This window comes from Astatotilapia calliptera, chromosome 17, assembly GCF_900246225.1.
Source record: "Astatotilapia calliptera chromosome 17, fAstCal1.2, whole genome shotgun sequence".
Taxonomy (NCBI): Eukaryota; Metazoa; Chordata; class Actinopteri; order Cichliformes; family Cichlidae; genus Astatotilapia; species Astatotilapia calliptera.
Window position 1 is genome coordinate 29,300,121 of NC_039318.1, and position 26,097 is coordinate 29,326,217.

The following is a 26,097-nucleotide window of genomic DNA, read 5'->3' on the forward strand; positions in this document are numbered from 1 at the left end:
GGGATTCGTGATCAAGCTTTATACAGGGAGTGCAGAATTATTAGGCAAATGAGTATTTTGTCCACATCATCCTCTTTATGCATGTTGTCTTACTCCAAGCTGTATAGGCTCGAAAGCCTACTACCAATTAAGCATATTAGGTGATGTGCATCGCTGTAATGAGAAGGGGTGTGGTCTAATGACATCAACAGCCTATATCAGGTGTGCATAATTATTAGGCAACGTCCTTTCCTTTGGCAAAATGGGTCAAAAGAAGGACTTGACAGGCTCAGAAAAGTCCAAAATAGTGAGATATCTTGCAGAGGGATGCAGCAGTCTCAAAATTGCAAAGCTTCTGAAGTGTGATCATCGAACAATCAAGTGTTTCATTCAAAATAGTCAACAGGGTCGCAAGAAGCGTGTGGAAAAACCAAGGCGCAAAATAACTGCCCATGAACTGAGAAAAGTCAAGCGTGCAGCTGCCAAGATGCCACTTGCCACCAGTTTGGCCATATTTCAGAGCTGCAACATCACTGGAGTGCCCAAAAGCACAAGGTGTGCAATACTCAGAGACATGGCCAAGGTAAGAAAGGCTGAAAGACGACCACCACTGAACAAGACACACAAGCTGAAACGTCAAGACTGGGCCAAGAAATATCTCAAAGACTGGTTTTTCTAAGGTTTTATGGACTGATGAAATGAGAGTGAGTCTTGATGGGCCAGATGGATGGGCCCGTGGCTGGATTGGTAAAGGGCAGAGAGCTCCAGTCCGACTCAGATGCCAGCAAGGTGGAGGTGGAGTACTGGTTTGGGCTGGTATCATCAAAGATGAGCTTGTGGGGCCTTTTCGGGTTGAGGATGGAGTCAAGCTCAACTCCCAGTCCTACTGCCAGTTTCTGGAAGACACCTTCTTCAAGCAGTGATACAGGAAGAAGTCTGCATCCTTCAAGAAAAACATGATTTTCATGCAGGACAATGCTCCATCACACGCGTCCAAGTACTCCACAGCGTGGCTGGCAAGAAAGGGTATAAAAGAAGAAAAACTAATGACATGGCCACCTTGTTCACCTGATCTGAACCCCATTGAGAACCTGTGGTCCATCATCAAATGTGAGATTTACAAGGAGGGAAAACAGTACACCTCTCTGAACAGTGTCTGGGAGGCTGTGGTTGCTGCTGCACGCAATGTTGATGGTGAACAGATCAAAACACTGACAGAACCCATGGATGGCAGGCTTTTGAGTGTCCTTGCAAAGAAAGGTGGCTATATTGGTCGCTGATTTGTTTTTGTTTTGTTTTTGAATGTCAGAAACGTATATTTGTGAATGTGGAGATGTTATATTGGTTTCACTGGTAAAAAATAAATAATTGAAATGGGTATATATTTGTTTTTTGTTAAGTTGCCTAATAATTATGCACAGTAATAGTCACCTACACACACAGATATCCCCCTAAAATAGCTAAAACTAAAAACAAACTAAAAACTACTTCCAAAAACATTCAGCTTTGATATTAATGAGTTTTTGGGTTCATTGAGAACATGGTTGTTGTTCAATAATAAAATTATTCCTCAAAAATACAACTTGCCTAATAATTCTGCACTCCCTGTAGTGACCGTTACTACAATGTAGAAAATTGTTTCGGCTAATTAATTTATGCTAAAGCTGAAATGCTGGGGGAGACAACATATTCTTTTCAGTGGGCTTAGTTTCATACTTTACCAAATCCAACCAGTGGTGACAGACTTAGACATTCATAAGTCTTTCAGGCAGGATCAGTGAGTGGTAAAGCTAAAGAGCAATAAGGTCAGCATATGAGGTAAGCAGAGATGAAAGGATGAAGTGGGTAATCAAGTGTATATATTCACGCTTGTCTGGTGGAAGGAGAGAGTTGTAGAAAGAGGCTTATTTTATTTCAAAATATGACATTTTGTGGGTTTTTTAATGTTCTGATTTTAGATGCATCTTGTGCGTTTCAGTGTGTCATCCTCTGGCATCACTGCTTTGATCAATCGACTGCATTTTTCAGATTTGACAAGTATGAAGGCTTTGTCAAAATCACTCCCTGTTTTCTACATAGTGGACTACATTTATTGTATTTATTTCAGCGTCTGTGTGAATTTTTCATTACACGGTGGCCAAAAATAATACACAGCAAGACTGAAACTTGTGTCCATGTCATAAATACTGCAGTTGCTGCCATTTAATGGACATGTAGTCGTTGGTGATGATGCAATTTCAAGATGAGAAGTGACAAACGTGTCTGAAATCTCAATTCACCTTCGAGACACAAGTTTTTATTTTGTGTCAAATAGCTCTTGTCTGACAGAAACTTACTGGACAAAAATACTTCTCAATATGTAAATACTTGATAAAAGTATTTGTCACTTTACACCTACAGGAGCTGCTTCCCTATGGAAAGAAGCTCTCAGTGCAGGCTTTATGTGCTGATGTTAATGACGGGGGACTCTTTTACCGGCGACTTTTACCCACTTAGCGCCTCAGGATTCAGAGAAAATGGTCATCCACTTTGAGGCTGAGCTGCTGTGGCTCCTAAACACTTCCACTTTGCAATGATACCACTTAAAGTTGATCATCTAGGAGGAAAGAAGTTTCAAAAACTGTCTCATTGTGACAGAAGCATTTTATTACAGTACCACACTCGAATTCAGTGAGTAAGTCTTAATCTTTCACAAATCTTTGTAAAGGCAGACAGCATGGTTAGGTGCTTGATTTTATACACTCGTGGCAATGAATGAAAACACCTGAATTCAAAGTTTAAGAGGCGTAACCCCGTACTTTTCACCATAACCTAATTTATTAAGAAGCTCAGAACAGCGGGAGATATATAGGGCATATAAATCTCATGCATGTGTTGAAGTAGTGTGGACTGATACATGTTATAAAATGAAAGAGCATTTGTTCCCTAAGATGTGCAAGTGATGTTTAAAATGGTTAAAAAATAACACACTTTAAGTTTTGTTTGTTCATTTTTAAAGCACAGCTGCTCTTTTTTACTTCAGTTGTGTTTTTGTGAGGTGTAAAAGCAGTAGAAGTAGATCTGTCCCTTAACTTTTAATACTTTATGTTTTAAAAAAAATAAATTTTAGTGTTTTTTCTTTCTTTTAAGTGCAGGATTATGTCTTTTTGTGGCAGTTGTGCATTGTTTTTTTGTGCTTTTATATTGTTCTTTTTGTGGGCGATTTCTTCAGAACCTGTCAGTAAACCAATTTTCCCAGCAGGGACAACAAAATGACTGAACTGAACTGAACCGAAGAGCTTTTGCAAATGAGGCCATTCGTTTGAATTTGACATTTGAGTGACTGGGCCCTCTCTCGTATCCACTGTTCTGACATTTACTCAGTGAAAGTGTTAGACTAATGAAACTTAACATTATCCAGGTCAGCCTTTTACGTGTCATCTTTCAGCTAAGCTAAGCACAGTAGTGAGCTTTTAGCGAAAGGCCAGTTTCAGTAATGATGATGGATCTTCCGGAGACATTTATTTTGCTCTTCTGTTTCTATGTGTTTGTTTCCATCTCTCTCTTTAACCTCGGCTGAACTACAAAAGTAACAATGATTCCAATAGAGAGGTTTTACTAAAAGGGCTGTTTTCTGTGCCATAGTCATAATAATAACCTTTATGACTCAATGACGTCTCTAACAAGCACTGAAGAGAACTGGCGTCATAGTCTTCCACACACTCGCGCGTGCACACACAGGAAGGCTTTCTCTCACGCGCTTCTCTCTGGCCTACGTCTGGCTATAAGAGTGAAGGTATAAGGATCTCTTGGCTGTGTTTGTTTATGGCTGTTTGTCTAACTGTTCAAGTATTTGAAAGAGCCGTCAAGGTCAAGTTTGTTGTATATTTGTTGAAAACTATGAGATTGTGTAAGTGTACGAGTCTTTTTAAGCCCATACTGAAGACATTTGCGCGCGTTAGGTCCTGTAAAAAAAAATGTATTAAGTGTTATTGGCCGAGTTGGACATTTTATCACTGCTCTTATGAATCCTGCTTGAATTGTCAGCCCATGACACTCTATCTGCTAAAACTCAAACGGCTCCCAGTGAGTGGCTGCGACTGTTTCTTAGCCAACTCAAACTAGAGAAACACCACGAAAACCGAGTCCTCATATTTACGACTCTACAACTCATTGTAATGAAAGAAAACACCGCACAATTACACACTTCAAATGTCTTTGTTGTTACAGTGTGATCTCCAAATAATAAGCTTGTCAGAGAGAAATGAGCTTTCTCTTTGCTTGTTTTTTAAGTTATACAACAAGTAATCTGTGAGGTTTCCACAGCCTCACAGTTGTTAAATCTACTAAAGTGACTCATGGCTTTTTAACAAACTTCCACTGCAATGGAGATGTACCATTCTGCTCCTGCAGCCCGAGACATGTCGCTTTTGTAAAGAAGAGAAAACTAAAGACTCTGTAGCTGTTATGTGGAGATAAGAGCAGTGAAATTAGTAGTTCTAAATATAACTGACAGTGTTATCTCTCAAATTAGGATTAATTGGCCCTTCTAAATGACTCTAAAGCTGTGCTAGATAACTTGGCCCTCTAGTGATTCTGAATGGTATTGCAGCAGTTTTTGTCGGTAAGACGCAAGTGCTTGACTGTCTTGTTTTCGGTTAACAGCATAGCTAACTCTCAGGATTGCTACTGTGCAAAACAATACAAAATCAAAAAAAGAAGAATCTACTTTCAGAGACTCCCCTATTCACAAGGGGTTACCACAGCGAGTAGCTTCACATGTTTGTAAGCTGGATACCAACAGGGACTGATGTCTCTTCCTGCGATCAAACCAAGGTTTGCTTGTTAGGAGGAATTAGTGGTACAGAAATGCAATACTGAATCTGTGTAGCATGTACTGACATTGCTTGGGAAGTTCACGTCAGGTTTCGTGGTAGGTTTTCAGAGGGGTTTGCGGTTATGACATAGAAGATGTTCGCTGGAGCAAACATCTGGTAAGAACTTTTACATATTGCTTATACTATTAGACTCTTGTGGAGAAAGCCGTGTTCAGCACATTGTGATTTACAAGTATTTGACTCCTTGGATAACAAGAAAAGGTTTGAAACTACAGTTTTGAGGGGTGTGCAATCTCATAAATTAAGAAAATGTGAGAAAATTACTGTGGCATTGCCTTCTGAAGATATGCTAATAGACTTACAGCTAACCTGGGTTTGTTTGTGCAGTTGCTGACATACTTCCCCTTTAGCATGGGAAAATTCCAGCACGGTGGCAGCACTAAAAGAAAGATTTATAGGCAACCAATCTAAACACTGATATTTCAGTGGAGATTTCATAATAACAAGTTAAAGAAAAAATGCTCTTTAACTAAAACTTTGAAGTCTGTTCAGAGGTACAAATTAGGTTTCAAATGCACACTATCATGTTTTTTCAGCTCTACACCCTGATGCCCTGTAGCAAATTGATGCCCTCTTCACAGACCACATGTGTCTGCTTTAGGACCCATCGTGGTTTTAAGGTCACTGATTGGAAGACTTTTGATGGACAGGACATAGAAAAACAGGACAGGGTTGAGCTGGAACTTTAACATCACAACTGATAATGCAGAGCGTGACTACAGTACAACAATGGCAGTGATAGCCCAGTTGTGAGAATGTGTATCTGTTTATGCTGAATTTGAACATCCACTGTGAGTTTTTTTTAAAAGTGTACTTTGTAGACTGTAGGTGTGGTGATAGTTTTCCAGTGTAACTACTTTTCCTGTCTGCTTGTCGTTCTGTTTTGTGGCTTTGTCTTTCATAATAGTTTAGTGTGAATGTGCAGCCCCCAGCGAACAGTCACGGCTGGAGATTTTTTAAGCTGTTGTTTTCATGAATTCTCTTAAAAGCCCAGAGGTGGATTCTTTAAATTTTGCTCACTCAGCCTAAAGAATAAACCCGTTACTGTCACTGTAAACCTGGCCATTGTTTGTTTCAATCATATAAACTTTTACATACGCTATTATTCAAGTCTGGGTGGATAGGGTGTAAACTGCAACTTGATTCTATATATGGTGGAAGGATAGAAGCTGAACTTTGAGAGTTTCACAACTCAGAATTGTTATTTAGATTGCTGCAAGATTAGATTAGATTAGATTGAAGTAGATGGTTTAAATCTCCATTTACTTGGGAAGTTGTTTTGCTTGCGCCTTCATCTGAGCTTTTTGATTAATTAGCTATAAATCAAAGTGCATCTGTCTGTGTTTAAATGAAGTTGTAAGACGGGAGTTGAGTAGTAGATGAGAGAGAGGAGGAAGGGGTGGAGAGTAGGGCTGCCACGATTTGTCGACTAGTCACGATTACGTCGACTATCAAAATCGTCGACGACTGATTTAATAGTCGACGCGTCGTTTGAAGCTTTGTAAGATCCCAAAAGACGCAGGAATAAGTAGCAGGATTTAAGAGTGTAATAACGGACTGAAACAGAAGATGGCAGCACTGCATGTACAAGGATGCCAGCTACCGTTAAACCCCGAAGAAGAAGAAGAAGAAGAAGAAGCAGCAGCAGCTGTGTCCCAGAATTCATAGCGCGGCCCAGCGCAGTTTCCAACAATGGCGGCAGCTAGTTAGTTTTAATGTTACTCTTATTATTCTTTCTGGGTCACAAAATAAACGTTTAACATATTTTCAGGCGAGAATGTAGCTGTGTAAACCTCAAATATCTGCTCAGTTTATCAGGACACCACATATTTTCAAAAGCGCTCCGACGTTTTCGGAGACATCTGTTACCCACTAGCTCGTTAGCGAGCCGGGGGCTAGCCTCACTAGCACCGTGAGAACACCGGACTCCCCGCGAATCGTTTTCAAACCCACCGCTGTCTTTCGCTACTCAGGTTAAATATATATGAGTCACTTAGATAACTTAAAATGTTATTGTTTGGCTTTTTTTTTTAGTATTTTATTTGTTCCTGAGTAAATCAGTTTGTCTGAGATTAAAGTTATAGTTTTTGCACAGCTGAATAAACGTCAATCAGACAGCTGATTATCAGAAGTGTGAGATGCTCCAGAATCTACTCCGGTGTCCTGTTATATTTTAGATAGCAAGGAGTTTATTAAACTTCACCGAAACAATTGCAAATTTCATTAAAATTTAATAAACTATCATCTTGTCTTTATTTTTAGTTAGCACAGACCTTAAACACTTAAAGCTGTAAGCTAATGATAGTTATATAAGAGCAGATGCTGCTGGTGCAATAAGCTGTAGTTTTACGTCTAATGGATGATGATCTGATTAGTCGACTAATCGCAAAAATAATCGGTGACTAGTCGACTATCAAAATAATCGTTTGTGGCAGCCCTAGTGGAGAGGAGACGTTTGGGAGCTGAGCAGACATTAAGGCTCATCTATTTGTGTCGCATTGTGGTCTGGGGTCTCTCTAAGCTTTCATTAGGCAGCTCTGCTTCCTGCTCGAGGATGATTGTTTTTTCTCTAAACACGACACTGAGGTCCTCAGCAATCATTACACACACACACACACACACACACACACACACACACGAAGCTGTGTATGCATGACTTCAGAGGACAATGCATCACATTAACTTCATGCTAAATTACCATAACCATTACTTGACTTAAACCAAGTTTTCATACCAGGGAAGTTCCACAGTGTAACAGTATACACACTTTGATGTCCTCACAGTGTAAGTAAAGTGCACAGTATATACTTAGAAATACAGCTAAAAAGAGGCGCAGTGAGACATGCACATGTCCTCTGCACCTTTTTCACAGTCACACACACACATTGGCCTTCGTCGGTCATTACAGACAAGCTGCTGGTTTTTATGCAGATTTATTGAATGCAGTCTTAATGGCTTTACCAGTCGTTCTCTTTTTACATGCATTTGTCATTTCCTGTCTTTCACTTCTTTTACCCTTGATCTCCGCCTGTCTTTGGTTATCACTTTCTCCTCCCTCTTCTGTCTTTTTACTCTCCTCTCTTGCTTTTCACTGTTCTTTGAAATATTTTTTCCCACTCCACACTCTGCTATTGTCACTCACCCTTGCTGAGTCTCCACCACCTTTGTCTTTCTCTCTCTTACACCATTTTAGCTCTGCCTTCGATCTCTACCTCTCTTTTCCACTTTTATCTTTTTCTTTCTTCTCCCTTTTTCTTGATAAGAAGCAGCAGGTGAAGGTCAAAGATGTCAATTCAAACACAACAAGATATGCAAAGAAAACGCTTTCTACTCTAAGATTTTTTTATTTCTATTTGAAGCATTTTGGGGGTTTTTTATTTTTTTATTTACTTTTTTTTTTTTACAGTGGCTGCTATTGTCGAAGTGCAGCTTAATGTATTTGTGCTGCTATTCCTTCACCAGCTTCCTTTTGATGCTCTATAGCCATGCTGCAGGAATTTATTTAAGTACAGCCATAAAAACATTTTACACAGATTTCTGTGGAACAATTAATTTTGTGCAGATGTCATACTTTCACTGCTTTATGCAAGCAGAGAAATATGTGTGTTTGTGTGTGTTTGTGTTTTTTTAAGGAAGAATTGTAAATGAAGTCTTGTACAGTGGAATATGATTGATGATTTTCCGGCATGGCATTGAGTGCCAAGATAGAATTTGTTGATAAAATTCAAAACTGATAGCTATGCAGTTTTTTTTAATCATTCAAGACACACACCTCCTCTTACTTCAGTTCTTACTTGTTCTCATTCAAAATGATATGTGGCTTTATATTTTTCCTTGTGTATTACTACAGATACATGTTGACATCATAAATAAAAAAACTTGACTTCCTAGGAGTTTTTAAGTGTTTGATGTAAGTTTGATGAGTCAGTCAGTATGCCATGCTATGAGCTGTAACACTAATTTAAAACTAAAGTAATATATTTAAAAAATTGCGCACCTATAGGTTTAAAAACAGCGAGTGTGAGTACCACACAGGTTCTTCACGTCTTTTTCTCAGCTCTGTTTTAAGATTTTTGCCTGGCCGCAGTCCTAGTGAGGGAAACTGCTCAATATAAAGCTTTTAGATATATTAATATAAATTGCCCAGCTTTTGAAAAGTGCTTTGGACCCTCCTTAGCTTGCTTGGTGTCTTTCTTCTTTAAAAGCATATTCATTTTTTTAAAACATCTAGGCTTATTTTTGTTGCACCTTTGCATTGCATGTAAAGTAGCACTTTCATTTTAACAAGAAAACTAAATCAAACCAAAGAATAAATAAATAAATTCTTGTACAACCTTAGAACTGTGGATTATTTTATATTAAACTGCCATCTTTTCAGATTGGCCTTCTGGGAGGTTACACCTACAGTATATACAGTTAATGCTGCAGTCTGTTTCTGCTGCTTTTTTCTGCAGCCATTAGTGTTGTAAGTCCAGCCACATATAGTAACTCCTCTAGGGCCGATTAAGGTTTTAGGTCTCGCTCTGCAAGTTTGGTTCCCTTTAAAAGTATCCCACTGTTACAGTTACCACACATATATTCAAAAGCACCTTTAGCAGAAGGTTTGAGGGCTCCCAGATTTGAGTGTCCCTCCCAAGAAACTCCTCCCACACTCTGGGCTTGTAAATATGAATATGTTCCTGTAGTCAGTTTGGCTGATTATATAACCTAATAAAATAAAATTACCAAGTGATGCTGAATTGCCTGAAAAACACTTCCCATGATTTTTTTTCTTAAGAAAACTGCGGTGCTTGAACGGTGCAGTGTTTTAGTCCTCAAGGAACAGTTTAAGGCACAAGTCCTCAAGCTCTATTCCCACTGCAGCTTGTTAGCTCGTGTTATTAGCTGAGCTGCCTGGGCAGGAAAGCACACACACACTTTGGTGCTTTTGGGCTTGGTGCAGTAAAGGCAGCCAACTTCTAAAGCAGTCTACATACAGTATAAGCCGGTTAGAGTATAATGGTTTAAATAGAGACGGGCAGAGCAACAGGGATTATGACCGTCTGTGTAGGCCTGTTATACTTTATCCCTTTGCTGTTCTTCATAAAGGAGTTTCTGTAGCACCACTCAGAGAAGCTCCATAAACCTTCTGTGATTGCATCTTTACTTCCTGCATTTATGCTCTTGCGGGATATCATTAGGCAAAAATTTGCTCACTAGCCTTTTTCTGTATCCCGACATCACCGATCACTCTCCAGTGTTGTTTCAAGCAGATTATATCATTAATGCAAAAACAACCGTTTCACCTTTTACCCTAAACATTTCCTGCTTTTTTGCAGCTGTACTTTTTTCTGTCAGTTGTAACATGTTAATGTTCTTGCAGTTTGTGTGTTTTATTGTTACACTTTATCAGCAAACTGTTAAGAATGAACTTTCTACTTTTGTTTTATAGCTCTAAATGTCCTGCCAGTCCTAGACATCCAATATCTGTAAAAAAAAGAAAGAAATATACAACACGATATAAAAACATAAAAAATATACAGAGGTTAACACATTTGTTAGATCAGCTGTTACAAAAACAAGAAAACTCAAATATTTTAGAAATCTGTCATAAACTAATTTAAAACTATAAAAATAATATTATTATTTATTATTTTAAAAAGCTACATTTACATTTTTATACCCAGATTTGAGCTGGCACACTGGACGTCTCTGAAAAGTCAGAAATTATTTAAATTAAATTAAATTAAATTAATCAAGCATAACAATCAACAGCTAAACCACAGAAAAAAATAAAATTTACAATTTTTTTCAGCTTTTTGTGTATAAAAATTTATGAAAATTGATGGAAAACAACAATAATTATATTTTAGCATTAAAATATGATGGATTAACCATTACAAAAACATTAAAAATAGGTTTTGGTAATCACCAATGCTGTTAATTTAAGACAGCTGTGGCATATGCCTTAGACTGTGTGGAGATCTAATAAATGTGTTAAGCACGGTATTTTTCTTTTTGTTTTAACTGCTCTGTTTGTTGTTGTTTTTTACTATATTAAGCACTAATTGGATTGTACATCGGCCTTTCTCTACCCTCGATTTTTCAACTGATTTTTATGTGAAGGATCTGTGTTGAATTTACCCAGAAATTCAATGAAAAGAAATTGAATAGTTTTTGCTTTCTCCATCTTAGCCCCTCTATTATGAAATTAAGACTGTTGATCACTAATGTCAGTAAACTACCAGTTCCTGACACAATAACGTCAAAAAAAGGCAACAAATAACAAAAACTGGCTCTAGATACGATTGTACTATATGTATAGTTCTTTTGAACTCCCCGGAATGAAGTGGAGTTCTTAATTGAGACGATCTAGTTAGAAGTTATCGGGTAACACCAAGTCGAGCTTAGTTAACAAGCTGCATCCATAGACTTCTGGCCTCATAATCATCTCTAACTTAAAAACTGTAGTAACAAAGCAGAAGATGCTGGTGTGTCTGCAGCAGGCAGTTGTTCTGCTTACAGATACTAATGCATTCTAGTTATATATTTGTTCTTCTGTCTTTTTGCCTTTTGCTGTTTGATCGTTTCTCTCTCTCCGTTAATCTCAGCACGCTATCTCTACGGTTCCTTTAGAAAATATAAGCATTCCTTTGCAGTGTGTGTCAAAGGGTCAGTGTGCACACACCGTACCTCACTCTGATTCTCATGCTGATAACCAGCGTGTGCGCTTCTGTGTGTGTGCGTGTGCATGATAGATAGTAATCCATCACCATAATGGAGCTTTAATGGCTGCAGTAAAAATCATCTTCGTCAAACTCTCTCTCTATTACACAAACACACAACTTACGTGTACCTCTGTCTACCTTGTCTACCTCTCTGTTTCCCACAATCCTCTCTGCCACTCCATAAATCAGACCTCAAGCTTACAGCGTTTGCTTTAGCCTCACGCTGTGCACTCACACACACACCTGGCATGTCAAAACCCAAACCACTGGATCACACACCAATTCACCAACACCTACACTTATAAACACACATACATGCATGTGCATACACACACTCACACACAAACACGCACGCAGTTACAAGAGTCATGAATCTGGCAAATTTTTCCCACTTTCATTATTTCGTCTGCATTTCTCTCTGACCACACACTGTGATTGCATGAGACACGATCCATGGGAGCTTACAACCAAAACATCCAAGCTAGTACCTCATACCTGGAAACTGTTTATATTTAATTTCTTTGGGTCATTAACGACTTTTGGATTATGTGTAGCAAGAGAGGAAGTCTATTGCTTGGCAACAAAGAGACTTTTTCTTCCCCTACCGAGTATTAAATTTTGATCATTTTCTAAAGAAAGCTGTGTTTTGTTTTTCTAGTTCTGGCCATCATTCATCATATCAGTCATGATATCAGTTATGAGAATATTTTTCTCCCTGGGTTAATTGTAACAATTTAAGAATGTTGCAACTCAGCTTTTTAATGGAGACCATTATACTTGCAGGCATGAAAAAAGGGGGGAAGCAAGAGGGGAATCAAGGTCATCACATTGGTTTTTGTTTTCATTACTGAAAAAGGGGATCATATTAGAGATTTCCTTACAGTCGGTCACGAAATAATTTCAGTCAGGGCCACTTTGGTCTAAAAGATGATTGTTATTCCATGTGCAGCAATTTACATTTGGCAGTACAGTTGTTTTGTTCTATGCAGAGAAAAGCGGTTAGACCTTTGGTACTGAACAGAGCAGACATCACAAAAATCTGAACATGATTGAGACACAATGAAAAGAAGAAACATGCAGACGTAGGTTGCAAAGCAGCTTGCGGAGGAAGCAGCAACTCTAGACAGGCTAAAGTGACTTAAATAACCTATCCTATATGACTTTTGCCAATAGGCACCGTGGGTTATCAATGACATCAACCCTATTAGCTAGTGTACGAGGGACCTTAATTATAAATCTGTTAATATAATTAAACTTAGTAGCTATATCCTCAATCATCCATCTCACGATAGTGCTTGACTCAAAGGCAACTGGATTTCTTTTAGGTTCTTTAAGATGACCTCTTAAAGAACCTCTTTAAGACCTCTTGAAAGCCTTCTATAGTTTTAAAAGCTGGCGAGGAGTCCCAGGTATTTAACCTCTAGTGGGACATGTCAGGACATCTTTGTGAATCATTGCCCACCCTATAGCCATGTAAGTTGTTAAAGTCAAATGGCTGAGGGTGGACTGGCAGTTGGAGGCTCTCTTGGTGTCGTAGGCCATCACCTCTCTCCAGTCATCTGTTTTCTCTGCTTCACGGCACAGCATGCACAACACTGCACAACTTGCAGTGAGGTTTGCCAGGACCTATAATAAGAGGACCAAACAATCACTCCACAGGTCTTATGGTATATCATAGGAGAAACTGCTCTTACATTGTAGATCACAGGTGTCGAACTCCAGGCGTCGAGGGTCGATGTCCTCCAGGTTTTAGATGTGTCCTTGATCCAACACCGCTGACTTAAATGGCTAAATTACCTCCTCAACATATCTTGAAGTTCTCCAGAGGCCTGGTAATGAACTACTCATGTGATTCAGGTGTGTTGACTCAGGGTGAGATCTAAAACCTGCAGGACACCGGCCCTCAAGGCCTGGAGTTTGACACCCCTGTTGTAGATGTTCACATCTTGGACAGGGAAGACAGATATTTTGACAGAGCTGTGCCTAACCGGATCAACCAATGTTGCGCAGAAGAGGTAGCCTCGTAGAGGTAGGTTGATCCGGTTAGGCACAGCTCTGTCAAAATATCTGTCTTCCCTGTCCAAGATGTGAACATCTTCAACAGGGGTGTCAAACTCCAGGCCTTGAGGGCCGGTGTCCTGCAGGTTTTAGATCTCACCAAAAAATGTATGCCCTTGTAAAAATTGTGCATACAATTTCAGATAGAGTGTAAGAAGACGCTGGTTATTGTAATTCGTCACAAACCCAAAAATTAAGGAACAGCCGATTTTCTAAACTTAGGGGGAACAAATGTTGCAGCATTGTAATGTTTTCTGTTAAATCACCAGTCCAATAATGACAGACTAAATTTTAAAAACAAGCTCCAGACTGCACACATCAAAATTTTCCTAAAGCTGGTTTTAAATAAAAGCTGCCAATGACCACAGAGTCGACTGTTCTGCATGATGTGATATGTTCTTATGGACACAAGAGGCATTGAATTTATAAAACTAAATGTGCAAATTATTACAGCGGTTCTGGTGTTCGTTAAGTAAGATGATTGAGGTGGTAGCCAACATGCTTTTTTTATTTCCTCAAGACATTACTGATCAATTTTATGCCTAAAAACACATGAGGATTGTGCTATAACGTAATCTCATAATAGCATGGCTCTTGTTTTTTTTTTAATCGTCATCCTGTTTTTAAGTTGTGTTTAACACATTAATTTCAGATTTTTAGGCACTTTTTGAAGTCTTTTTCCTCCGGTGTAGGTCAAGGTTGCCTGAGTCAGAAAGCAGATGCAGCAGACAGATACTAAACTATTTATCTCTTCTCAGTTGTCTTACACTCTTATCTTTACTGCTGTGTTTTTCTGGGTGATTGCAACTAAAATGCAAGGCCGTTAAGCTAAATCACCTGCAAACACCACCAGTGTAGAAAAGTGTAGCGGGGCTTTCTGATTCTTCCAACACGAGTGTGCAAGGACATTGGCCAGAGTAAGAATGAGGACAGCAAATCAGTGGAAATGATAAAAAAAAATCAAGGTGCAGATAATGAGGGCAGATAGAACAGAAAGAGAGATAAGTGATAAAAGTTGGACTATGTGCTCAAAAATCATCACTCTGTTTGACAGCTCATCACTTCCACGCAACCGTGATTCATCAGAGGCCTAAACGAACGTGTCAAAATTATTCCATAGACCTCCAAAGTTGTTGTTTTGCAAAGCATCTGTTTTCTGCTTACATCACCTGGAAAGACTGAATAAGTCATTAATTTTTTTGTTGTTGTTTTTGCTGTGGGGGGTTGTTCCCTGCTGTCTGAAACTAATGGGGCTTTCCGAATATGCCAATTTGAGCCAAACTTGCTCAGTCTCTCCAGTTCTGTCCCATTCTCTTCTTGCATATTACTTTGATTATCTTCTCCTATTATATTAATTCTTTGCCTGTCAGCATTTCTTTTTGGCTCTACAAAATCGTATGTTTTAGTTTAGGTAGCTTGGTTTCCTCTCAGCTTCTGGTTTCCAACTTGGAGTTTTGCATGTTCTCCTTGTGTCTGTGTGGTTTTTTTTCCATTCACTGCAGTTAAGTGAAAGTAGATAAGATGCAGTGATAGTAGGGAACAGGTAGAAGACAGCCTGGACAAATGAGGAATGAAATTCAGTAGAAGCGAGAGAAGAATACATGTGTGTGAATGAAAGAGAGGCAGGTGCAACAGTAAAGATGCAAGGAGTAGAGGTAGTGAAGGCAGGTGAGTGTAAATATATGAAGTCAGCCATACAAAGCAACAGACAGTGCACAAAAGAGCTAAAGAAGAGAGTGCAGACAGAGTGGAGTGGGTGGAGACAAGTGTCAGGGGTGATTTGTGACAGATGGATAGCAGCAGGACTGAAAGGCAAGGTTTACAAGATGGTGGTGAGACCTGCTGTGATGTATGGTTTGAAGCAAAAAGCCAGGAGGCAGAGCTGGTGGCAGAGTTGAAGATACTAGGTTTTTTTATTGAGTGACAAAGAGGGACAGGATGAGAAATAAGCATATCAAAGGGACAACTCAGGTTGAGAGGCAAGGCTGAGATGGTTTGGACAACAGCAGAGGTGGGATAGTGGCTATATCGTATAAAGGATGTTAAAGCTGGGGTTGCCAGGCAAGAGGAAAACTACAGAGAGGGTTCGTGATTATAGCGAAGAAGCACATGCAGAGGAGGGTTGGTGTGACAAACAAGGATACTGGGGAAAGGATGTGATGATGACAGATTATCTTCTGTGGTGACCCCTAAAAACAGAAGCAAAGGAATAAGATGATGAGCTATAGTTTCATTGCTGGCATGAATGGTTTTCTGTTTCTGTGACTGAGAAGTAACCACTAATATCATAGGCTCCACCAGGGAAAATGGATGGATCTACAGCTAATAAGATTCAATACAAACTTGGATTCATATTAAAAGAGGGTTGTTTTTTTTTAACATCCTCGATGACATTTCAGCAGTTTACATTTTAACTTCCTGAAAGTTGGGGACTTGCATGCTAAACAAAAGGAGTTTCAAAACTGTGGTAAAGCGTTCAGCTCGTTGTCTTTCTGGTCCAAGTATTTAAACAAAATTCCCTGATGCACATCTTGCATTTTTCAAAATGCAACTTGATAGTGTCTTTGATTAGCACTTTCATTGTGCCTTTATACACAACTGTGGCCTATTTCCAATAATTAATATAACAGCATGATATATGGATAATGACTTCCTTTTCCAAGTAATTTATTAGATAGATTATCATTAATCATTAATAGTGTTATTACTTGCATCAGTTTTACACATAAAGAATAAAGCCACTGTGATATAAAATACCACTGAGATTTTCTGGATAACAGATGAGAGCAGAGGGAAGAGGTTAAGACTTAACAAGGGAATATTAGCCAATATTTGACCCAGGCCTCACACACACATATACTCACACACAGACAAACATAAATGTGGGCTTGTGTTACATGGCCGTTTCAGCGGCTCTCGTATTGATACAGATGTATTGGTCATTAAGTCAGTTAGGTTTGACGTCTCAGCCCAACTGCAGCCAAAGATAATAATATCAGCGCTCTCTCAGAGAAATTTTCCACTCTGTCCGAACAGAAAGAACTACAATTTGGTGTTTAAGATTGAAGTCTGATGCGTGTGTGTGTGTGTGTGTGTGTGTTTGTTTGTGTGTCCTAAACCCTGCTCAGTGATCATCCATTGGACTGTTTTTTTTCTTCTCATCAGTCAAAATACTAACAGAATAGTTGGTGTTCTTCTTAGACATAACCACCTGCTAGTTAGCTTAGCAAGATATAGGTGTAAACAGCTACCCTGATTCTTGTTCAGTTTAGTAGTTTATCAGCATATCACATTTGTGTTATCTCTGGAAATGTCAAATCATTATAACCAACCAAGAAGTCAGATGTTATTGATTGTTTAGAAATAATACATCTAATGGAAAATAAATTTGTTGCTCTCATTTAAAGCTAGCTGTTTGTTTTTGGTAAAAAGTAGATATAGCAAGCATAAAAACTTCACCCAGTGCTTTGTAATTCCCATTTTTATTCTTTTTTGTTTGTTTGTTTGTTTAGGGGGGGGGGGCATTTTGACTGTCTGGGAGCTAATTTATTTATTTATTTACACGAGAAGGTGAAATGCTAAGCTAGCATTTTATGCTAGCAAGTTCTGTTTATAGGTTGTATAGTTGTGCACTTTAAGATGTTTTTTAGTGCTGAATTAGAAATAAAATATCACAATTTGACTCAAAAGCTCAACAGACTGTTAGGACAACTATCTACAGAGCCAGCTGTATTATTGGTCAGATAACAAGATACTAACTTCACACCTTTTCAGTTCAGTGAATAACATTAGCTGAGGTGAAGCTCAGCTAACAGATGCTAACAGATTGTCATGGACAAACCTTTAGCTATGTTCACATGACGTCAGTGTGTTTTGGACACAACTTCTAGTGGATATTTGTGGAACTGCAGTTTTTGGCACTTAGCCTTGTTTTGATTTTTCAATCCAGGAAGTGGCACCCTGTTAGTTTTTACTCTGAGCTAAACGAACTGGCTGCATATTTATCCTACAGACCTGAACACCATCAGAGAGAAAGTTAATATGAACGTTTTTTCATGAAAGTATTTCTTTTTTTGGCTTTTAAAAAAAAGTCTAAATTTTCTCCTCTCTCTTTCCGGCCTTTTTTTCCTCAGTTGGAGGCGGAGTTAGCACTGTGCGAGAGGGAGGGGGCGGAGCTCCAGGAGTACGCCAATCAAGTCCTGCAGCAGATCGCCGACCGATGCCCTGACATTTTAGAGCAAGTTGTCAACGCCTTGGAGGACAGCTGCTGACACACTAATGCACACACTGGCAGAAAATGATTTTTTTTTTAAAAAGCTTACATTCAAACATTTAGTCGTATTTAAAGTCAGAAGGCAAACATTTAACACAGCTTGGCCCCATAATTCCCCGATGCACAAATAAAATTAGTGCTGCACATGAATAGGAATACGTTCCCAGCCTTCAAAGAAAAGGGGAACTAAGACAAAAAATCAAATTATTACTGAAAACTGGGCTTTAGTTGCTTTAATTTTCTGTTTAGAGCACTATATCAGCATGCAAGTCAGCTAGAAATAATTGATAATCTACATTTATTTACATTACTACCCCAACACAGAAAGAGCCCTTACTGCACTGGCCATACGCGACACCTTATAGTGAGCTTCCCATGTCCTGGGATTCAACGGGAGGATTTGTATTCGTGACTTGGGGCAAAAAGTATTTTCAAACCTTAACAAAAAGTTGAACATAAGCTGAGCTTGCCAGGTTCTTACACGCTGTTGCCACATTATTGTATTAGTTCAGATTCAAAAATATGTTTATTTCAACTGCCTTTGGCTCTTTACATCATTTGCTGCTATCTTTGTAATTTTTAGGTTCCTTTTTTTTCCACTTTCTTTGTTTTTGTCTGATGAAATGTCCTAACATGCAGTTTCTTTCAGCAGTATTCTCTAGATAGTTGTGTAAATTGTAAAGGGAGCGGTTTAATTAACACATACACAACTTTCGTCAGGGGTAACATGACACTTTAATCTATTGTTTCCCATTATTGATGAAAGGTACAAACTACAGTAAATAACTCGCAAAACTCCCTTTATGAAGACACACTGGCATGGATGGTCTGACTTTCTGTTTCACCACAGAAAATCACACGTCTCCTTCATTTATGGCGCCCATGCCAAAATTAGGTTCAGATAAGAAAACCCCTTTTATGACAATCCCTTTAGCGTTAACATGAGGTGTCAAGTCTGAACTTTACTCATTTACCTTTAGTCAAACGTCTTTTTTTCTTTGTTTTGGGAGGGGAGAAAATATAAAGTAAATGTTATATATATTTTTTTGCTTTTGGTAATATATATTAAACACTAATCTTGTTTAACTGAAAGTGTCGTCATCTGTTGGTTGGTATGCTAGCATATGGTAATGCGTCAAAGTCTTTTCTTTTTTTTCCTTGGACACTGTTATTGGGAACGTGTATTGCACCTACAGAAGGCTTTGTGTCCACCGGGAATGTTTTCTCAGACTCAGTTTCTTGTTCTTGTTGTCTACAGTGGAAATGACACTGCATGTCTCCCACAGCGCTGACAGCCTTAGCATGATTTAAACTTTTACGGCAGTGAGCACTAGAGGTTCAAATTGTTTCAGCTTGAAGCAAAATTTCCTTCTTTTCCCCCCCCCATCCCTTATACTGTATTGAGTGATGAGGCCATGACGGGAACTGTTTAGCGCTGCTTCCTGGTAAGAAACACCTGGTGGACACAAAATCTAAAGACACAGATTCACATTACGCTCTCAAATCTGACTGGGGACGCTCATGAGAAAAAAGGAAAAAACAGCTTTTGTTTGTTGGCACCTGAGCAGTGTTTTAAAAAGCTTAAAGTCACAGGGGTGCAAACGAGAAGCTTCATTTCAAAGATACCTGAAATCTCATGCTGCTTTGGGTTGAAGGTTCCTCAGATGTCTTTTTTTTTGTGGTTGTGTTTTAAGAGGGGACCCCAGCAGATCTGAGTGTGTTGTAAGTTCAGTATTTGTTGTCTGTTTTATACTGATAATGTTTGTCACTGGGGGTGATGATGACTGGGACTCACTTTAAATTTCTTGTGGATTAAAAATCAGATTGAGAGAGAATGTAATAAAATATGGATTTATCTTTATTTCTCATGTCATGCCTGTTATTTTCTCTGGTTTGTTCGCTGTCAGATTCTCTGGGATATGTGACAAGTGAAACGAAGAAAACGCTGCTTGATTGTGCCCCCTGATCAATTTTAATCAAATGTAAAAAGTATCCTGTGTTCTAGGGCTGTTCGATATAACGATATATATCGGATGACGATATAAAAACGTCTATCGTTTCATTTTACGCTATCGTTTGTTTCGTGGTGTCGCAAAATAAACCGTTTACGGCAATATTTTTCATCGTTTTGGTGGTCACTGTAGTGGCTATATTAATTTCTTAAAGTTCTCTCTTTCTCTTATATTTAATATAACCACACTACAGACAGACAAGCGCATGTTTTTATGCGTTGTGGTTAGCAACAACGACGGTAACAGCATCGGGTGTCCGCATGTTTATGTTCCACATAAACCTTTCACAATAAAGTTCAAGATCCTGTTGAGACTTTTCAAAATAAACTGGATCACGTGAAAGAGCAGATTATTTACTGACGAGAAGTAAAAAAGAGCCGCCAGGTGCTAAAAAATAAACCTTAGACTCAAACGTTAGAACAGGCTTTTCCCCGCAGCACGCCATGTAATAAATACTCACAACTTATGTCTAAAAATGTATAGTTTCATGCATCGGTTAAAACACACGACTCCAGCTACATGATGCGCAGCTGGAAACACTTCCCGCAAGTCGAGCTGCCTGAGATTCACAGAATTTACAGAAAATGTTACATTTTTGTGATTTATATCGTTATCAGGACGATAGAATTCTTATATCGGGATATGAGATTTTGGTCATATCACACAGCCCTACTGTGTTCCACTACTATAAAAAACTCATAAAAGCTAACTTTCTTTCACAGCAGCTAGCGAGCATACTTAGGTAGATCTGTCCTTTTTTTCTGACTTCAGCTTTCCATTCCCTTTGCCTCCTTCATTCTGCCGTGTTTTTCATGTGTACACTGAACTATTTCTCTTATCTTGTGAAATAAACTAAATTTTGATTTGATTTGTTTGAACTACATTTTCATACTAGAAGAGAATGGTTAGTCTGCTAATAGGAAGGCAACAGTAACTCAAATAACCACTTCTTAAAACCAAGGTATGCAGAGGAGCTTCTCTGACCACACAACACATTGAACGTTGAAGCAGATGGGCTACAGCAGCAGAAGACCACACTGGGTGTCAGAACAGGAAATTGAGGCTATAAATTTATACAGACTCACCAAAAGTTGGACAGTAGAAGATTAAAAACCGAATTTGGAATTCTGCCTTGTATCAACGGCTCAGGCTCGTGTTGATGGTGTATTAATCTGTAACTTTTGGCCTCTAAATAGCAACTGAGTACAGTATAAATGTCAAAGCTTACCTGAGTATTACTGCTGACCATGCCCGTCCCTTCGTGACCACGTTACATCCATCTTCTGATGGTTAATGCTACATATCACAAAGCTCAAATCATCAACTGGTTTCTTGAACTTGACAGTTCGTTGTACTCAAATGACCTCCACAGTCACCAGATTACCAAGAATATTTCCAGCACCTTGTTGAATCTGCGCCATAAAGAAACAAAGCAGTTCTGAATTAGGACTGTGCGATATGACCAAAATCTCATATCACGATATAGGACATTTCTCATCCCGATAATGATATATATCACAAAATAGTGCTTTTTCTGTAAATTCTGTGAATCTTGGGAAACTCTACTTGTGTGAGGTGTTTTCAGCTGGGCGTCATGTACCTAGAGTCCGATGCATGAAACTATATAACTCTTTCCATACTCTTTCACGTGATTCTTGCGTAGGTGGTAGAAGAGGTTTGTCATGTTTGAGTCTGTGGTGGGGACCGGTTTGCAGCATAATTTGCATAGTACAGTTTTCTGGTTTGTGACACATTTTTTATAACCAAACCAAGTCCATGCTACAAAGGTAGCCCCTCGTTTAGGAATAAGGCCCTTGATTTGTTTTGACTGGTCCTTCTGTTTGCAGCTACCTGATTCTTCCTCATCTTCACTGGCTATGCTGGTATTCTCTGTGCCCTGATGCAAAAATATTGCTGTAAACAGTGTATTTTGCAACACCACGAAACAAACCATAGCGTATAATTTGAAACGATGTTTTCATTTTGTCATCGGATATATTTCGTCATATCGCACAGCCCTATTCTGAATGTAAAGGGAGATCCAACCTAGTACTACTAAGGTATACCTAATAAAGTGTCCGGTAAGTGTATATGAGTAATTGTAGCTAATTTTCTGAAAATGACACAGTAGTTAAATTTAAACTAACACAAAAAGATGACTCAGATGTTTAAAGGAGTTGTTAGACTCATTCGGCTGGAAAATTTGGTTTAACAGACCTGCCCAGCTCGCCTGACCTTGAACCTCGACCCTCACCTGACATTTGCCCTCACTTGTGAAGAATTTCTATTTAGGGATCAAAGCGCCATCCTGTTATTATGGCCATTCTGGTTTTCACACAACACTCAGAGAACCAACTCCTGGCAGTCTGTAAATGTAGCATACATGCTGGTGCTTAGCTTCACATAAGGCAACGCTTTGTACGTGTGTTAGTGTGTGTCGAGGATCTGCTCTGCTTTCTCTATCTACTGTCCCAATAAAAGCCAGTGAAGGGAGACAGGAGGGATGGACAGAGCGAGAAAGAGGAGGAGAAAGAGATACGCCTTAGTGACTCCCTGATTTATGTGATGGAGAAAAAGAGGAAGGGGGAGGGAGGTAGAAATGAGTGGAAACATGGCCCATTGAACACTTCATCCCATCTCTTCTACAGTTCTAACTTTGCACAATGTACTTCTACCTGCCCTGTGCACAAAAGTGCATGTCTAAACATCAGAAATATGCACTAAAGAAGGATATATTTTTATATTAAAGTTGTCTAAATGTTCACTTTTCAAATATAGATATTAAGATTATTTTCAAAAGGCTTGCATGTGATATTCCTCACTTGAGGAAAAAGAAAAGCTGCAATCATTATGATTCCACATCATTTTACTTTTAAGGAACAATTACAGCTACATTCACCTGCAAGTTCGCATAAGTCTAAATCTGTGCTCCAGTCCAACAAATCTGTGCTCTTTAAATATGCGCATGTGTGCATTCAGGCTGGAAAACTGAGGCTGTGCGCGACAGAAAGCACAAGCATCACAGGAAACACAATGCTCCAAGTACTTCAACACTAAATGCTAAATCCCCTTGATTCTTGACTGCTGCTCATGTGCAGTATTGTCCCACATCGCCACGGACAAAGGAATCTGGAGAGCTGTTAAAGCTGGCAAAGAAAGAAAAACAAACTGTGAAACAGCTCCAGAGAAGCAGAGCACAGGGCCAATCCCACACAACCAGGGGTGAACCCTTCAGAGGCCTAAAGACAAATCATAGAAATGGAGTTGCATTCATTAACTACAGTTACTCTGGCAGCATCATTCTCTACAGACCTCACAGTGTACTTTCACATGACAGGTATGCTTATGTGTGCAAGTGATAAGACCGACTAACCATAAACAGTTGATGATTTGTCCTTCAGCAATTTAAAAATGTTAACATTTTGTTTCTGTGCCACTGCAATGATGTTAATGGTCTCAGTCTGGCCAACTCTGTAACAAAACAGGTTTTGCCAGTCCATACGTCAAGTTATATAAGGAAAAAATAATAATCACAACATTCTAGTTCAAAATCTGTATAAAGTGGCGGTAAATTGTATTTGATATACAATCCTATGAAAAACTAAGTTCACTCTTACTGCTTCCATAGGACTTAAGATAGTAAGCAGCAGCCTGGTATCGTTTGCAAGTGTGAGCACCTCTATAAAAGCAGAAGTGTTGTTCTGGATCATTCACTCAACATAATGGCTCAATATTCACCAGGAGTGGATATTCCAGCAAATTCATCCCAATGATCAGAGAAAGTACAAAAACCCTAAGAGCTACTTCTCAGACTCTACAGGCCTCAGTTAGCATGTTAGTTAAAAGTTAGAAAAAGGCTGGACAAGTTTTGCTTGTTTGGAGGGTTGCCAGAAAAAGCATCCTCTCTCTGAAAACTACATGTGGCACAGCTTAACTTTGCAAAGTGGCATTTGAAAACACTTCTGGAACAATGTGGTTCATTTGTCAGAGACCAAAGTGGAGCTGTTTGGTTATGGTACACAGCTTCACATTTGGTGGAAACCAAACACAGCATACCAACTCATCACTTCATACCAACTGTTAAGCACGGTGGTGGAGGGGTGATGATTTGGGCTTGTTCTGCAGCCTCTGAGTCAGCCATCGGTGCACCTGTGAGGACATCTCTCTGACAGCTAAAGCTTGGCTGACACTGGGTCATGAAACAGGACATTGGCCCAAACTGTGCATATGGACTATGGTCTATATAGATTTGAGCAGATGAAGCTCAATGACCAACCACAAATTTTGTCACAAGGGTAACTCTGCATGTTTTACACCCGCTGCTTTTCCTGATGCAATCCTAAAGTTCTGTCCAGCTGGAATCAAACGACCGACCTTTCACCTCACCAAGCAAATGTTGTAACCATGGAAACACCAGCAGAACAAAAGGCTGAAAAAGAAAAGAATTAAGGTACTGTAATGGGCCAAAGTCAAGACCTCTGCCCAACTTGAAGTCCTGTGGTGGGACCCTAAGAGTGCTGTGCAATCGATTGCTTGCAAACCTCAATGAACTAAAGAAAACCTTGTAAAGAAGACTGGACCAAAATTCCTCCGTGACCATGTGAGAGACTGATAAAGTCATACAGAAAATAAATACTGGAAGTTAATGCTGCTGAATGTGTTCTACAAGCTACTGAATCGTGGGGTGTGCTTGGTTTTTCACATGACTGCACAGAGTCCTGTGAAAACCTTCTTTTTCACATGACTGTAGAGAGTCAGCGGGACACAGAAGTTGTGTTTGTTTTATCCTGCTGGGAGCACCAGAGGGGAGGAGCTTGCCACACAAGAGTCCGACAGCTCAAAATTACTGTGCTTTGGAAACTTCTTTCTTCTTCTTCTTTTTTTTTTTATTGCTCTGATGCAGTTATAAAAACGGAGTAATCGGTTTGTGTTTGGGATTTGCAGCGATCCTTTATCTCTTCTCCTGTTTGGATTTGTTTCTCTATCTTTTGTCACTCTCACGCGCCGCACCTTTCTTTACAGAGATTATGTGTGGATAAGATGCTGCTGATACTGGTGGTTCACAGCACCCCAAAAAAAACAACCCAGATGTCCTTGAGATAACACGCGAACACGTGTAATCCACGCAGCGCTCCCGACTTTCCACATACGAGATAGACGAGGGAGGAAGGAGGCACACGAGGAAAGTAGGAGGAGAAATAAGAAGTGAGTGACTGCAGAGGAAATGAGGAGGGCTTGCACTGGCTTCGGGACAATGTGGTTTCAATCATCACACATCATATCGCACATGACTGAGAAGAAAATGATTGAAAGGGTGACTGAGAGAAGGAGAAAGCAGAGAGGAGAGAAAGGGTTGACACCAAAACAAACAGCAGCCCAACTTCAAACACACTCAGGATATATATTTTAGGTTTTCATGCTCAATAATTAATGTTCTCACTTGTGGTTTGCTTGTTGCTTCAGTCTTTTGTTCATTTTTTTGTGCTCCTTGCAGATGTGGTATTGTTGTCTCTAATAAATGGTTTGTAAAGTAAATAAGCAGTAGGTGAAATGAATGGAGAAAAGAAGGAAGGGAGGAGTAGATGGAGAGAGCTGGCTCGGCATAAGGGACAGGAGGAGGTAGTGAGCGGTAGGAAAAACCTTGGAAAGGAAATAAAAACAATGTGAGCGGAGTGTAGCTCCTAAAATAAGCTGTTAGCCGCTGACAGCCCAAACATACTCCAACACCGATGACATTTTCCTTCTCTCCTCTTTTCCTTCCCTGCCTGTCCACTTGTGTTTCTTTTCATTTGTCCGGGTTCTTGGTTTCACGTGACTACCTCTGCCACCTCTTTAACAGAGCTCTGTTTCACTTTGTTCACCTTTAAACCATCTGCTGTCAGGCTGGCAACCTGTTCAAGATGTACTATGCCTCTCGCCCTACGACAGCTGGTTTAGGCTTCAGACCCCCACCCACCCACGAGCCCGAATTGGATAAGTGGACGAAAATGGACGGATGGTTGGATGGATGGATTTCTCTGTATTATTGTAGGCTCTTCGCATTTCAATATAAAGTGCTTTGAGGTGACTGTTGATGTGACTTGGCGCCAAATAAATAAAATTAAATGGATGGATGGATCTTTTTTTAATCACACCCACAGAAACAATGAAGGGAAAATGTGATAATCTTAGATAACTGAAGCATTATACTG

At 39.4% G+C, this 26,097-nt stretch overlaps 1 protein-coding gene across 13 annotated transcripts in view; it reads left to right on the top strand.

The window, feature by feature from the left end:
* The window catches only part of LOC113008901 (ELKS/Rab6-interacting/CAST family member 1-like), a 150,726-nt gene extending 130,971 nt beyond the window's left edge, over positions 1–19,755 (top strand). For all 13 annotated transcript variants that reach the window (XM_026146812.1, XM_026146814.1, XM_026146816.1 and 10 more), the window contains one exon: positions 17,755–19,755. In XM_026146812.1, coding sequence (XP_026002597.1) covers positions 17,755–17,892 — 138 coding nt within the window. In that variant the 3' untranslated portion in view covers positions 17,893–19,755. The remainder of the gene's footprint in view (positions 1–17,754) is intronic.
* Positions 19,756–26,097: the final 6,342 nt, after the last annotated feature.